This window comes from Zootoca vivipara, chromosome 6 (genome assembly GCF_965207765.1).
Source record: "Zootoca vivipara chromosome 6, rZooViv2.hap1.1, whole genome shotgun sequence".
Classification (NCBI taxonomy): domain Eukaryota; kingdom Metazoa; phylum Chordata; class Lepidosauria; order Squamata; family Lacertidae; genus Zootoca; species Zootoca vivipara.
In genome coordinates, this window is record NC_142589.1 from 30,436,436 (window position 1) to 30,453,404 (window position 16,969).

At 43.1% G+C, this 16,969-nt stretch overlaps 1 protein-coding gene across 6 annotated transcripts in view; it reads left to right on the forward strand.

Moving 5' to 3' along the window:
- Positions 1-16,969, forward strand: part of NKD1 (NKD inhibitor of Wnt signaling pathway 1) — a 150,396-nt gene that overhangs the window by 24,920 nt on the left and 108,507 nt on the right. For 3 of the 6 annotated variants that reach the window (XM_088671864.1, XM_088671865.1, XM_060276088.2), the window contains 3 exons: positions 509-723; positions 860-892; positions 1,252-1,412. In XM_088671864.1, the coding sequence (XP_088527990.1) occupies positions 699-723; positions 860-892; positions 1,252-1,412 (219 nt within the window). In that variant the 5' untranslated portion in view covers positions 509-698. The other 3 variants (XM_088671866.1, XM_088671867.1, XM_088671868.1) reach the window with 3 other exon arrangements.

Genomic DNA, 16,969 nt, shown 5'->3' on the forward strand with positions numbered 1-16,969 from the left:
ACTTACTTAAACCCCAAAGCAACGCACAAAAAACACAAACAGAGAGAAAGAAAGTAGTGAGGAGGGAGAGAGAGAGATCTGGAATGGGGCCTCCCTCTATGGCTCGGAGCTCTGCTGCCTGCGCCTGGCTGGAAATGAAACACACCAAAGGAGCCGCCGCCGCCGCCGCTCCTTTTATTTTTTTGGAGACTCCAAAAGGATCCTTCTTCCCTTTCATGTGCCGCCCCGCTCCAATCGGAATCCAGAGGCTGCCTGCAAGTGGTCTAATCTCAATGAGGTGTCAATCATGTTCCCCGGTGGGTGAAGTAAGGTCTTTTGTAACCGCCTCTGTTACAAGCGAGACTTGAGTCGAGAGGGAGAGAAGAGGAGAGAGACGCAGCCAGGGCGCTGAGTTCAGAGCTGCTTTTGCTGCCGCTGCTGCTGCAAGTGTGCATCTATCTATCTATAGATCTGCTCCTCTGTGCATCCCCCCCGCCCATATCTTTTTTCCATCGTTGCTTTCATCAAGGAAAGGGGACGGTCGGAGCACATGGATTTCTAAAACGAAGAAGGGACCCGTTTGGAATTGAGAGATTGTTGTTGTTGTTGTTGTTGTTGTTGTTGTTGTTGAAGAGAGCCAACAAGCAGGCAGTGATGTCTCCAGCTCAGCCCTGAAGCCCACTTCCGATGCCCTCGGGTTTGCAGATCCATGCCGAGAGATGGGGAAACTTCACTCAAAACATGGTAAGTTCTTTTGCACGGTTTATAGGGCGCGGGGAGGGAAAGGAGAATTCTCCAGATATCTTATGTATATGCAAGACTCTGCTCTAACTATCTTCTTGTTTTTATTTTCTCTCTCTCCAACCCTGGATTTTCCTAGCTGCTGTTTGTAAACCTCGAGAAAGCCCAGAAGGTATGTTGTTTTTATAATTATTATTGTTCCTGTTCATAAGAACTTCTATCCTTTTCTGCTCTCTCTCCCACCCCCAACTTTTTGCCCCTGTAAAAAAAAAAGGAAAGGGAGAAAAAGTTTGTGCTCTGGTGATTTTGGGGTGGATGCTCAGAGACGTTCTCTACTCTCAGGAATGGTTCTGTTCTCTGAGTCTTTTGCTCCCTCTTCCCCTTCCCCTTCTCTCTCGTTTTTTTGTTGCGGTTGGGGCAGGTAGTTTGGGGGCAAGAAAAGAAGTATGTGGGGTCTTAAGGAGGGCTTGAATGGGTCCCTTCCAGGGTGGCGACTGTGCCTGACTTGAGGCTTTCCTTTTCCTTCCCCAGGTGATAGTTTTGCTGTGAATGCCTCGCTGGCTCGGAAAGGGCTGGAGGACTGGATGGTGAAGCAGAAATACTCTGGCAGTGGAAGCAGCAGCGGAGGCAGCAGCCTAGGACTTCAGCAAGGCTGCCAGCACCGGGCTCTTTGCAGGCTGTCTGGTTCCAGGGTGAGTTCTCGATTCCTCCTTCCATCAGGCTTGCCTTCCCTCCTCTCCCTCCTTACCATCAAGGCAGAAACTAGCTTGAACCTCTTCCAGCCTAGGCTCTCTTTGAGTTGGAGCTCTTTGGGATGAAAACTTATCTTCCCCCTCCGCCCCCCCTCCACTTTCAGTTATTGCGCCTTTGGGAGTCGCCTTCTGAGTTGATTCGGTGCGCCCACCCTTTGAAGGAGTTGCAAGTTTGCAGGGCGGCTGCCTTGCTTCCCTGTGTTGAAAAGAACATGGCTCTTCAGGAATGGGATGGACAGATGGACAATGTCTCTCTCTTTCTTTCTCCAGTGTCCATTGTAGAAATCGTCAGAAACCAAAACAGATGATGAGAGTCCTGGTGTGTGTGAGAGATAGGAATAGAGAGGTGGCTTCATTTATTGTCTGGCACTTTGTCATTTTGCTTCCCAAAGCCAACTTTTTAAGTGCCCGCAACCCCGCTAGAGTTCTTAGTGGGATGGGAGACTTTCTCATAAGGCTTTGCTGAGTGTCCCAATCTGTTCTTTTGGTTGCTTAAACATCTGCAATCTATCTTTTCCTTTTTTAAAAAATTCTGTTTATATGCTTTGCACACTGCTTTGCCTTGAGAGTGCTATTAGATATGAGGGGATTGTGTTGCTTCAGACTGCAGTCCTTTGCACACTTAAATGGGCATGAACCCCATTGAATGCAGTTGGGCTTACTCATAAGTAAGCCTGCTTCCTTGCTCAGCCAGATTGATACTTGCTGGTTGCAAATGTACTCTAAGAGTTTTTGTTTTGTTATTTAAAAAAGCTTTTCCTGAACATCTGGATTTTGCTTTTTCTTCTCTTTAAAAACAGACCTGGGGAAGAGCCTTTCATAGTTCGCAGGGGGCGGTCTTAGAAAGTTGTGTGTGTGCATGTTTGTGTGTTTATTGGTCTCTAAGGTAAACCTGTGGATTGAAGCTTCCCAGATCTAATGGTGCTTTCCCCCCATTGTGTCAAAACTTAGTTCTGTCTCAAGATTGTACTCTGATAATCAAAAATAAGAGAAGGGATTTGTTTGTTTGTTTTATATTGCTGGAATGATCTGGGCAACACTGGAGAAAGTCTTTGGTAATAACAGATATTGGTCCTGGTCCTGAACAGATAATGACTCCGTGACAATCTATATGATGATTTATTTCTTACACTTATACTTTGTTTGGTTTGCACTCTGGAGCTGTTGGCATTTGCACACTGCTGAGTCATTAGAAAAGATAGCACTTTGTTTGCACCCTGCTGATTGGAGGAGATTATTTTACCTTGTGTTTCTGGTTGAAGCAAGGAAGTTTCTTTGTGGTGGGGGCGGGTGGGATGAGTGTTTAATTGAACCACCATTTGTGAAAGCAGCCTTGTAAACACCTCCAGATAAGTTTTTAGTCCACATTCATTTTAGTGAACCTGTATTCATCAGTTCTGGCTGGCATTAAAAAGAGCCATCTTTTGTAAACTTTATGCGCCATGCCATTTGGAGGTTGTGTTTACTTGCTATAGGTAACCTGGAGAGAGGCTATTTTCAAAGTGTATGTGACCAAGTTTAATGTATACTTGCTACTTTCTTCTGAGCAAAATACAGTATGCAGCCCCTGATCAGGACTCTTATTAGGTGAAAGGAAAGTTGCTGTCCAGTCTTTTAGTAGTGTGTGAGTATTATTGCTCGCATAAATTGGAGGTGGGTGAAACTGCTCTATATTGGGTGTTCATGCTCTGATAGCTTTAGGAGCCACTGTATATTTTGGAAAGCCGTCACTTAAAAATTGAGCCAGCATGGGAGTCTGATTCTTAGCCAAATAACTCATTTTTAGGTTATATGTGTGTATTCCCTGTACCTTTAGCTATTTGAGTCATACTTATTATTATTATTTATTATTTTATTTATACCCATCTGGCTGGGTTTCATCAGCCAATCTGGGCAGCTTCCAACAAAATATTAAAAATACAATAATTCAGGTATGTGTAATTAATATACTTTACTAACTCTACAAACCATCTTTATGGAAAGGAAATCCAAAGTACAGTATCTTGGAAGGAGAGCAGTTGTATTTTAAACACCAGGGAAAACCAGACCAATGGCATATGTGGATCCTGATGTTAATTTGAAATACGGTACTTAAATATTTATTTCAAAGTCAAATGTGCTTTCCAATCTCCATACATTTTTGCTATCTCACAAGATGAATGTGCTCAGCTGTACTCTTCCAAAGCATATGGGTTGGGTTTCTCTATTGCAAAGCAACAAAGAGTTGGGTGGCACTTTAAAGGCTAGCAGATTTTTATTATGGCCAAAGCTTTTGCAGCCTACAGTCCACTCCCAGTGCAATACTGTTCATCTCAACTTGGAAGGAAGTCCCATTGAGTGCAACAGAATCTGTTCTAGCCAAGTGTGAGTAGGGTTAATCACCAGACCAGCTCTTGTTCTGAATCCAACCCATTTTGTGGTTTAATGAAATAAGATGGGAAGGGATATTATTTTCTAAACTCTCATTTTGATGCCCTTGGGGTCCATGCATGTATTTGTGTTAGACCACATGCTTAGTTTCAGAAAATCCCAGGTGCAAACAGCCATTTCTGTGGTGGGATGTGGAATCCAGTGTCCATGCCCTCATAATTCACTGCCTTAATTTAACTCATTTAAATGAGTAATTGTAATAAGTAACTAAGATCTGTGTTTACTTCCTAATGCTCCAGCTGAATTGAGCAAGTTCCTGTATGCATTTGCACTAAAGTTCCAAAGTGTCTCAAAGATCTTGGTTGTAGGTTTTGGTCTGCATTCAAAGTTGCTGGCAATGGAACTTTGTTCATTGCTGTTTTGGTAGACAGTTCAAGCAGATGGAATGAAAAAAGATGCCAAAAACATATTGCCTTTGGAGAAATATTATCCCCTTGAGTTTTATTTAATAGGGACAGGGAAGTGTTAAAGGGAGGGAAATGCTTAAGGGTGTCTAAGTAATTAGACACTTAGCTTCCCAGGAATTTCATAAGAATAACCTTCTATTGGAGTGGAAGATTTGATGCAAATGATGGAATTGAGAGGCTTGGTGGTTCTTTTGTGACATTCTAAAGCATCTGCATGCAGTTTTGCTCCAGATTAGAAGAAAGGGATGATTTATTAAATAGTAGAGAAAGCAAGAATGGCATCAGTTAAAGTTATGCAGAGCTTTGGCTCCAGAGGCACAGACACCACATTGTGTTGTAATTTTAATGTTGCTTTAAACAACATGCAAAGAATAAGGCTGAGGTCATGTGGAAGGACTCCATAAACGGAGTAAGGATTGTGCTTTCATCACCTGGTTTGGGGAAGGGAGGTTTGGCACAGAGTTAAATGAGGGAACTCGCTCCCAAAGGAGAGGGCAGTGATGGTCACTCACTTAGAATAATAGAAAACAAGCTTGCTCCGTCCTCCATGTGACAGACCTTTAGGTGTTTGAAGATTGCTATCATATTTATTTATCATATTTACCAGGCTAAACAAATCAAATTCCTTCAACCATTCATCATACAGCTTGGCTTCCAGACCCTTGATCGTCTTGATCTCCCTTCCCTTCCAGCCTGTCAATACTCTCCTTAAAAAAATGATGCTTGCATGGCTTCAAAAGAGCATTAAACAAATTCATGGAGGGCAAGGCTATCAATGGCTACTAGCCATGCTGGCTATGTTCCACCTCCACTGTCAAAGGCATTGTGCCTCTGGACAATCCTTGCTGGAAGCAGTGGGAGGGAAGTGCTGTAGTTGTGCTCACATCCAGCTTGTAGGCTTCCTATTGGGGCATCTGGTTGGCCACTGTGAGAACAGGATGCTGAACTAGGCAGTCCATTGGCCTGATCCAGCAGGCTCCTCTTACATTCTTTCAAAGTTCTGTTCTTCTCATGACAACATTGTAATTTCTTCTGTAGGTATGGAGGTTCAAATATTTCCTGGTTGGAATAAGTTTTGATCCCCCACCCCTTATAATTGGCTAAATAATAATAAATTATACTGAGTGACCACCTGAGTTATCTTTTGACTGGAGATGCAAAGGTTGAGCTAGGGATCTTCTACACCAGGTGTGGGCAACCTGTGACCCTAAGGGGGAAAGAGGTAGTCCAACTGCTGTTGGATCAGGCCCTAACCACTTTTGACTCCCAACAAATCAGCCCTAAAGGAGTGTCACCCTTGACGGAATAAATGTCATTGCCTCCTCATACCTGCAGAACACATACAGAATCATGGTACCTGTGTATCTAGCTCAGTTTTGTCTTAATTGAGTGGCAGCAGCTCTCCAGGGTTTCAGACGGGACACACTCAGCTCTACCTGGAGATGCCAGGGATTAAACTTGGGACATTCTGCATGCAAAGCCAGTGCTCTTCTAATGTACTCCACTAACATTGATGTCACACCTCCCCTATGCTTGGTGTCCTTAACACCTGGAGTATGGCGTCCAATTCTGAACACCTTGCTCTGAACACCATGTTCTAAGAAGGTTATTAACAAATTATGTTCTATAATAATAATAATAATAATAATAATAATAATAATAATAATAATAATAATAATTTATTATTTATACCCCGCCCATCTGGCTGGGTTTCCCCTGGGTGGCTTCCAACAGAAAAATAAAATAAAATAATTGATTAAGCATTAAAAGCCTCCCTAAACAGGGCTGCCTTCAGAAGTCTTCTAAAAATCTGGTAGCTGTTTTTCTCTTTGACATCCCATGGGAGGGCGTTCCACAGGGCGGGTGCCACTACCGAGAAGGCCCTCTGTCTGATTTCCCTACAACTTGGCTTCTTGCAACGAGGGAACTGCCAGAAGGCCCTTGGTACTGGACCTCAGTGTCCGGGCAGAACGATGGGGGTGGAGACGCTCCTTCAGGTGTACTGGACAGAGGCAATTTAGGGATTTAAAGGTTCTAAGAAGGTTATTAGACAAACTTGATTGTAGCAATCTTTTGCTCTGGAACACAACATCCTGATAACCTCTTTTACGTGCGAGGAGTGTATTTGCTGTGTTTAGTAAAATTTTTAGTAAGTTGGAGAGCGTATGTTTTGGTACCTATATATGTTGGTACCCATGACCCTTTGTGTGTGTCAATTACTCCCCGCCCCCATTCTGGTTTCCTACCGTATGTGGTAAACATTTTCTAGGGCTGAAGTTCTGCTGTTTTTACAAACGAGTTCCTGCCATTGTGCATGGATTATCTGTTCTTTATTCAACTGGTTTTTTTTTTAACTTCTTCTTTTGCAAAGCTACATTATTTGTAAAAGCTTTCTTCCCCCTACCCTGAGTGTTGGGCTCAGTGCCAAGGAGAACTTTTAAATAATACATTTGCTTAATTCAATTTTCTTTTTTCTTCAAGGCCATAACAAATGTTCCTAGGTTTCTTTCTTGTGTGTTGCTGTCCTATTGGTGTCTTTTGGGGAAGTGTGTTCCCCCTCCCCCATTTTAATTTGGCTGCTTATGGAAAATGGTATGTGTCTGTGGATGTCTTTGGGTGGCCTTTGCAACCCTCTGCCGTATACTGTACTCATGCACATAAAGTCCTCATGCACATATAGGCCAGGTTCAAGCGTAACGTAAATCATTGTTTAATTTGATTTTCTGAACCTGGCTCAGTATTTTAGTCAAAGTTTATGAACTGTGAACAAGCCACACTTGTAAACCATGGTTTATTGTTGGTTTTTATAAGCCCATGTTTGTATTAACCATGGCTTAGCATTACATGTGGCCTAGGCCATTGTGGAAGCCTAGAGCAGATTGCAAACATTTCCTCTGCCATTCCACCCTAGGCATTTACTGTATCTTGTGGCAGATGCTGTGTTGGGAAGTGGGGTATTGGGTGGGGGAGTGGAATACAGAGGTACCTCAGGTTAAGAACTTTGCTTCAGAATAAGAACAGAAATTGAGTGCTGGCCGCGTGGGGGCAGCAGGAGGCCCCATTAGCTAAAGTGGTACCTCAGGTTAAGAACAGTTTCAGGTTAAGAACGGACCTCCAGAACAAATTAAGTTCTTAACCAGAGGTACCACTGTAGTGTGTTTCTCAGTACCTCTAATGCTGCAAAAACTTCCTGTAGGAATTGCACAGTTTTGCTGGAACAGTCCCATGGCTTTTGCAACACTGCTTTCCCTTAACTTTACACCCCAATTTGCATTGCCACATTTGGGGAACAGGTACAAGCTGAGCAAAGTTGGAAATGCTTCCTATTTAGGAGTGGTTTTCAAACTTTTTTTTTAACCTTCAGGGAAGCCTTTCCACCTAGATTCCTCAGGAAGAAACTGTAGCACATTGCCAAAGCACATGGCTCGGCAGGCAATCCAATCACTGACGCATCTACTTTTTTTTGAAAAAAGTTTAGATAGAAGTTGATGTGAAATACCTCTGCCTGCAACTCTGATAGAGATGTTGCCTGCAGGAAAACCATTGGACAGGTTGGAGCGGGTTGATTGGACTTGTGGTCCCAAAGCATCAGAAGGGTACAACAGCAAGTACCCTTGTTCATGCTGGGCTATTGTGAGACTTGCGTGGCATGTTCTCCAGGCGGTTCCAAGGGAAGGGCCCTAGCTCAGTTCTAGAGCAATCTGCTTTACATGCAGAAAGTCTCAGGTTTGGTCCCCAGCATCTCCAGATAAGGCTTGGAGAGACCCCACCAGAAACCCTGAAGGACTGCTGCTGATTAGTGTAGACCAAGGGTCCCCAGACTACGGCCCCCGGGCCGGATGCGGCCCAATTGGCCTCCCAATCCGGCCCGTGACGACTCCCGCTGCCGCCGCCCGCTCTTACGGCATGCGGCACGGCGGCGATCTTCAAAATCGGAAAAAAATCGCCGAAAATCCTTTGTGTGCATGCGTATGGGCCTCTCCCGACCCAGAAGAGGTCATTTCCGGTGCACTTCCGGGTCGGGGGAGGCCCATATGCATGCGCACAAGCGATTTTTTTCCGACCGTGTGCGCATGCGCACGGGCGTGCACTCCCCCACCCTCCGGCCCGCTGCGCGCGCACTCCCCTGCCCTCCGGCCCGAAGCCCGGTAAGTCTGGGGACCCCTGGTGTAGACCGTAGATGGGCCAATGGACTGACTTGATCTCAGGCAGCTTCCTATGCTCCTGTGCACTGATGTCCTTTTTCAGTTTGCCAAGCATATCATAGGAAAACATCCTGGCCTCCATATGGGCAAGGGTTATAGCTCTGATGTTCCCAATACAGAGTCTGGGTTCCATCCCTGGCATCTCCCCTGCCTAAAACCCTGGATAAATTGAGCCCCTGCTGGTCAATGGGAAGGTGCTGGAGGAGATGGACCCAGCAGTCAAACTGCTAAAGAGATCAGCATAGAAAGCTGCTGTGCGCAGATGCCTTTAAATGTTAAGAGATGCTGAATACGTATCTTTGCTTTGCAAATAACAAATGGTTGCTTTGTGATTAACTGATCCTGTAGATATAATCTTGCTGAAGTTAAGGGATGCATTGATGGATCAGACCAACGCCCACCTTGGTCAGCATCTTTTCGGCAAGAATCGTATCCACTAGTGAACACTAAGTGGTCCAAGAGAAATCAGTGGTCCACTGTTTCTCTTTTGTTTTATCAAAGAGGCAAAAAGTAGAGCAGATCTACTGGTATATCTAGGGTGATATGCAGGAGATTGGCAAAAAACATCTGGCTTCCAATTATTTAATAATAGCAGCGTTCCCCTCCACCCCCAAAGTCTTTGGCAAGCCCTGAGCATCCTGCAAGGTTATCTGCTGCAAGTGGGCCATTCTGGGTTACCAGCATCACCTCATGCATCATCTGATACAAGATATGCCTCCTGTGACAGGGATCCCCACCTACCAAGAGACATGATTGAGTCATGTTTCCCAGTTGGCCAAGTTTCTCTCTAAGCACTTGCTCCACTCTTACATTTTGAACATGTGAATGGGATACCCCACCCCGCAACAAGCAGAAGATAGGAACGCCAGCTAAAGTGTCCAAAGGACAGCGGTTCATCAGCACGCATCCTTTATAAAATCGTAGGCAATGCTCTTCAGCAAAGCAACTTCCCTATACATTTAAAGCAGTATCATGGCACTTTGAACAGGCGTTGCTTCCCGAAAAGAATCCTGGGTACTGAGAGTTGCTAGGAGACTCCTATTCCACACACAGAGCTGTAATTCTCAGAGTGCTTTAACCATCTCTCCTCCTTCCCAGGGGACTCTGGGGGAGAGGACTTCATTTGACCTGTGGGCCAGAGGTCCCTGACTCCTGACCTATTTAGTTTAGGATCCAGGTCTTCTCAGAAACTGCTGCTCCCATAAGTCCCTGTCTGAGGTCAGCCTTGGAGGCCTATGCTCTCTGTTCTGTCCAGACATTGAGACCTGGCAAGCTAGGTGAAGAATGTTTTCATTGGTGGGGCTGCAAATGTGGAACTCCTTTCCAGTGCAGTTCCACCTCATTACCTGTCATTCTGTTTTGACTGTTGGCTCTTTTTTGTTTTGTTTTTTAAAATCAAAGCTAGTTTTAACTTGGCTGATTTTAAGGAAGCTTACCACACCCTGACTTTTTGTTTTTGTTTTTAATGGATGCGTATTATTTCAATAGCAAAGTGTAGAATGTAATAAAACTAACTAGCAGTGAGGTCCTATATAGACCCAGGAGAGCAGAGTGTGTGCTCTACCGTGTTTCTCATATTATAAGACATGTCTTATATTTATTTTTTCCTCAAAAAAACACACTATGGCTTATTTTCAAGGGATGTCTTATTTTTTTCTTCCTTCTCCTGCTGTGGCCGGCATTGCTGCTGCACCTATCACTATGTCTTATTTTCGGGGTATGTCTTATATTCCTTGAATGCTTAAAAATCCTGCTATGGCTTATTTTATGCGTATGTCTTAAAATATGAGAAACAGGGTAGGATATGTCTCCAGAATCCTTTGCAACATGCAGTCGTTTAGTGGTGAATGCCAGTGGTTACCTTGGCTGTTTAGTTAATGTGGAAAGGAGTCCCTGAAGTCAGAAACTTTGAAAACCACTGGGATAAAGCAAGGTAGACACTCCTCAGTAAATAAAAGAGCCTTGGTGTATTTTACAGTAGTGAGGCACATTTCTGCTTGCTGCAAGTGTTGTGCACTTAAAATAATGCACTGCACAGTCCTGTATCTGTATTTAGCATTGAGCCAAAAATGCTGTCCCTCTTTTATGCTCCCCTCTGCCCACAAGCCACCAAATTGGGACAGTATTTTTGGCTTTCAGGGGGCAGGAGGGATCCTTTAAATAAAAGCATGGGGTGAGAGTGCTTAGCTGTACTGTAATAATTGTTGTTTGCAGCAGCAGTGTTTCTTTTTTGGGGGTGCGATCTTTCAAGTGGTGATGTAGCTGCAATTGGCAGTCCCATGATACCCATCTGCAGGGTCTCTGTTTGAAAGATGCAATGTCAGGATAATCCTAGAAGCATTGTGGGGAAAGTTCTGCAACCCTGTTTAGTAGGGACTGCCATCTCTCTCCCCTCCTCACCCTATGCAACTATGCATTTTGCAACAACATGGTGGAGCAATTAGTTAAAGAAAGAACACAGCAAAGTTGCTGCCATTGCTCAACATGGTAATCCCACCCAGGGTGGAAAACAACCCCCTCTTTTTTTTTCAAAATAAAAAACTGTCTCGAGAACTTTGGCTCCGCTCTAGTCTGTATGTTCTAAATAAAATTAAGTAGACATGGAGAAATACCGGTGGAACGGGCCAATGTGTCAGGTTTTTCTTTGCTATTTATACAGAGTGAATCATGTCTCCTTGTTGCATATACACCCAAGTGTGGTTGCAAATTTCCCCAAACTTTTGCATGATCAAAGGACGGGGAGACTAACAGCCTAATGAAATTTGGCTTCCGTAAAGAGATAATTTAATTAGAGAAAGCGCACAGGCTATGCTGATATCTCTGGTTTGGGAAGGATGCCGTGTGGATGCTCACCATCAAAGAGTCTCCGAAAGTATTAGGAGTGCCGTGGTGATGAGATTAGTGAATTGGCCAATAATCTAGCAGAAAGCTTGATTCCAAGGTAATTATCCTAGAGTGATACCATTTGGTACAATTAAAAGCCACTGTGCCATTGCCATATGGAAAATGTTAGGCATCCTTGCACTATTTCAAAAGCTTTGTGCTGGAGGTTAAATTGACATATGAGGGGAAGCATAAATTCAGATGCTTTTGTGTTGCAAAATTTACTAAAGTTGAGTTCGGGGAGCCATCTGGCAGGGCTGGTTGGGTTGAGATGAGATGAGATGATCTGTGTTTATCTGTGTGCATTTTCCAGATAGTTCAGACTTGACATGGCACATGACTAATTTGGATGTTGACAAAGAAGCCAAAATGATGCTTGAACCTCCTTGAGGGTTAGAGAGCAAGAGAGAGCAGGAGAGAGAGAGCGCTTGTAAGAACATGTTGTAAACAAGATGTGAACAATGGTAATAATACTGGGGGTGTTAAGAGCTAAGGTCTTTGGCAATTGTGTTTCTGGGCTGTAGGCAGCCAAGGATGTTGGGAACTGATATGAGAGTTCTAGCAGGAGTGGAAGCAGAGTTGGTGGAAGTGTTGGAGTAGATCTCTAGAGGGTTGCTTATCGTTTCCTCCTCCAAACCTTGCCTGTGCATTAATGCTTCCAGGTCAGGTAATATCATAGGTTTGAAAACAGGTAGGAAGGAAGGGGATGTCCTTCCTTTGCAGGAGGTTGGACTAGATGACCCCTGGAGCCTCTTCCAACCCCACGATTCTATTATTCTCTGTAGAGTTGCCTGAAGCAAGACTAGAGAATCTGATAAGCAAGGCCAGAATTCTTCTGAAAATTCAGAAACGTTCCAGGTGTGACCAGGAGTTACAGCCAAGCCAAATCAGAGAAAGACCCAGGAACAATGGGTTATCCCCAATATGATTTCAGGTAGCTCACCACGAGCAGCATCAACACAGAGACGCAAATGCTACAGGTTGAAGTTCTAGCAGGGTAGGGTCTCCCAGAGCTACAATTCTCAGAGTTCCCTATAAAGAGGGGTTGACCATTTAACAACTCCGAGTAACATAGCTCTGTGAGGGGAATAGGGGCCTCCTAATGATTCTTAACAAACCCATTGTTGTTGTTGTTTAGTCGTTTACTCCTGGTTACAGGTAGGTAGCCGTGTTGGTCTGGATCGAAGTAAAATAAAAAAATTCCTTCAGTAGCACCTTAAAGACCAACTAAGTTTTTATTTTGGTATGAGCTTTCGTGTGCATGCATGCACACGAAAGCTCATACCAAAATAAAAACTTAGTTGGTCTTTAAGGTGCTACTGAAGGAATTCGTTTACTCCTGTCGGACTCTTTCGTGACAAACCCATAAGTTCCCATAGTTTTTTTTTGGGGGGGGGAGCCATAATTACTGAAAGTGGATTGTTACTACTTGAAATTTATAGTGCAGAGGAGGCCACATACAATTGTTTGTTTGTAAGATTTCCTGCCTGCCATTCCCTGTAAGTAAGGTCCTAAAGCGGTTTGCAACACAGTAATAGACTCATATAGTTACAAAAACAAGTTAAACACTGTAGTTGCAATTATAAAAGCAAGTAAAACCGTGCAACCGGAACAGAACAATCTAGTTCAGGGCTTTCCAAGCTATGGTCCAAGGGCCACCAGTCGTCCGCAGGCTTCATTCAGTGTGCCTTTGGATTTGTGGTTGAAGATAGGAGATGGCACATCCATCACGTTACATACTGATTTTTAATAGTATTTTCATTGCTAGTTTTACTTCTTACATGTAGCGGTAGTTGTATTACAGTTTAAAATTGATTGACATCCTCTACCCTTTTAAAATGTTTTTTTGGGGGGGGGTATTGGCTTGTTGTTGTTTAATTTTTATTATGCATTTTGTGGTTTTATGTTCTGATTTTATTCTGTGAACCGCCCGAAGTATAGGGCAATAGATAAGTTCAATTTAAAAAATAAATAAAAAATATTTCCATGGAATTTCAAATTGCAATACAATAAAATGCAATGTATAAGAAATGAAGGAAGCATTAAAAAGACAATTGAAAATAGCACAGCACATTAAAGTTGCTACAAATCATTAAGTGGTCCACCAAGACCCACATTTGAGGAGAAAAATATAACTGTTGCATTGGTTTCATTAGGGTAGCCATCTGTCCTACTGCAGAGAACAATACTCTCTTCCATGGAGTTCTGTATTTGAAGGGCTGTCTGGTCCAAGTCTGATTTTAAAGATAACTAATCCTAAAAAGAGAGATGAGGGCTCAAATGTTGTCCATCAGCAGTTAGCACCTGGATGCAGACAGAGCAGACTTGCAGGCCACCTGGTTGCAGTCTTCCCCATTTTATATCTGTTGCAATAAAGTATTTCTGAATTTGCATCTGCATTTGTATATATAAATAAGCACATGCAAATCTGTATCATTTTTTTTTTTGATGATGATGCATAAGTGACAGCCTTAATTAAGATGAAAGGTAGCAATAAATGCCTTCATTTCCTCAAATGGCTTAAAGCCTCATCCAGAAACCTTGCCTCGCCAGGAAATAAATGCTGAGGATGAGAAAAAATGTGTTGCATGCTCTTGCGGACATATGGAAATGTCCTTTGCACCAAGAGTTCATTAAAGGAAGGTTTTCTTTATAAGCTTTTGTGCGATTCTGTAATAAGACCCAGGAGGGGCAAAATAAGTGGTATTTTTATAGCCTTGCTCTGTCCATTCCAGAATATGTTAGGATGACTTTTTATGGTTCTCTTTGAACTGGCTTCGCAACAGAGGGGGGAGTTAGGAGAAGCCACTGGAGTATTGAAACTTTGTAAGGCCTGATGCTTTCTTCAGAAGAAGAAAAATATCATTCAGTGATGATCTTTTAAAACAAAACAGAACATTTGCTCGGCACACCTCCCGCCAGTCCAGCTGTTGGCCTTTACAGAAATTCTCGAAAGGCCATGGGTTAGGGTTCCTGCATGGTAACTTCAAAACCGGGTTGAAAAGTAAACTGCAGATGTTGAAGCGTTTTGAAGAGGGGTTTGGTGTTGTTGTTTTTTGGGGTCTGTGGCTATGTACACATTGCCATTTGCTTTGTATCTTGTGTGCTCCTACTGTTGGATATTTGAAGTTGTGTGTGCACACCATTAGGCACAATCCTTATCTATCCTGTGGGCCCCATGCACACCATACATTTTAAGCACTATGATGCCAGTCATGGCTTCCCCCAAAGAATCCAGTGAGCTTTGGCTTGTTAAGGGTGCTGAGAGTTGTTAGGAGACCCCCTTTTCCCACAGAGTTCCCTGGGAATGGTAGCTCTGTGAGGGAAATAGGGGGTCTCTTAACAACTCTCAGCGCCCTTAACAAGCCAGAGCTCTCAGAATTCTTTGAGGGAAGTATCACAAACCACATTCACACCACAGTGTTAGAACCTGGGATAGAAAAGCTAAGCGCCAAATGGCTTCTGGGACCTGGTTTGTGGGTGCCAAAACAGAATGTCTAGTCACCACTGGGGGGGGGGCGGCAACACTTTTATTATTATTATTTTGATAAGCATGAACTAATATGCAATTCACATAAGTGACGCATTGTTAATATCAGTTTTTAGCAGAAGTTGTTAATACATGTTTAATTTGATTACCATAACAATATTGCTACCATACTTCAGTTTTCAAAACACTCTACTCTTTATTGTTAAACTCTTTAACATATTGCCTATCCTTAATGTATACTTAGAGGCTTCAAAGCACACACATTTCAGTAATCCTGGAGTGTCCACCAGGTGCAAAAAATGGCACCCAGATTTTTTGAGGTGCTCGCAAATGGAGAATCTTTAGGTGCAAAATGCGCATGGCGCCCTGCTAATTTCAAATCCTTGTCACACCATACATTTTGCATGCTTGTATATATTTATTACTCTATTTCTTATTCCTGATACAAATTTTGATGTTGTAACTAGTGGGAAGCGACGTATGAATTTAGTAAACATAAACCTAATTGTTGTCAATATTATATACAGTGGTCCCTCGACTTACGAAGTACTCGACTTACGAAATTTTGAGTTATGAATGGGGAAAAATGGCTGCACGCTTACTTTTTTTCAACATCCGAAAGGAAAACCGTTGCGGTTTAGATGGGGTTTTCTTGACTTACGAATTTTTCCGTTTCCAATGCATTCCTATGGGAAACCTTTTCTCCCCCGACTTACAAACTTTTCGACCTACGAATGTGCATTCGGAACGGATTAAATTCATAAGTCGGGGGACCACTGTACTTGTTTCATGACTTAGTCCAGTGGTGCCCAAACTGTGACCTCCAGTGGTCCATGAACTTCATTCAGGTGGTTTGTGGCACCCCTTTAAAAATGCAAGTGAAGCCACACAAGATCTAGCTACAACAGGCAGAAAAATCATGATGTGGTCCATCACATCCATTTTCAAAAGAAAATCAGAATCACTGATTCAAATTTTTTCTCCATCACCATATCCTTTGTGAAATAATACCTTGAGCCAATCACGTGTGTGAAGAAGTACATACTTCCCCTTCTGGCTGTCCTGTTCCCCCTTCCTGAGTTGAGTGCTGTGAGATAAGGCAAGAAAGAACTCCCACTGCTCATTTCATGACATTAATTCTCTCCCCCCCCCCATTAAATTTTTATTCAATTTTCTTTTTCTATCATTACATACACCTCATATCAAGAACATTTATATTACATCACCTCTTCCCTCCCCTCCTGGGCTTCCCCCAACTTCCATTTCTGGTTTGTTTCCCCCTTATTACATACTGCTGTTTCCTAAAATTCCACTATATTATTTCTTTATCATTTTAAATGTTCTTTGTTAATAAAGATGTGAATGTTTTTAAATCCTGCCATCAAGTCAATATTCTTCCTTTGTTTCTGCAAGTACTGTATATTATAAATGCTTCCCACTCTTTCAAAGTCACTGTTGTCTCTTTCTTGAAGTCTGTCCGTCATTTTTGCCAGCTCTGCATAGTTCATCATCATGACATTAATTCTTAATTTTGCCATTCATTAATAAATCGTAAAGCAATACAGTACTAGAAATCAGGGCCATCCAATGAAGCTATATATGTTGGAAGGTTCAGGGCAGGCAGAAGAAAGTCCTCCTTTACCCAGTGCATTGCTTAACTTGCTACCCCAATATGTTGCAATAGGTGCCAACTTTGACAGCTTTAAAAGTGATTTAGACAAATTCATGGAGAATAAGGCTATCGGTGGTTACTAGCTATTGTGGCTTAGTACCACTTCCAGGGTTGGAGGCAGTGTTGTCTGAATGCCGGTAGCAGTTGCTGGGAATCATGTGTGGGGAGAGTGCTGATGTGCTTGTGTTGTGTCCTGCTTGCAGACCTTCCACAGGCATCTGGCTGGCCACTGTAAGAACAGAGTTCTGGACTAGATGGGCATTTGGGCTGATCCAGCAGGGTGGTTCTTTGATTTGTATGTTCACAGCCTGCTGTTTGCAATGAGGTAGGCTTGGATGAGGGGGGGGGGGAGAGACAAAGTGGTGTGAGGATGGCCTGAAGGTCCATCAAAGAGAAACAAGGAGTTTCAA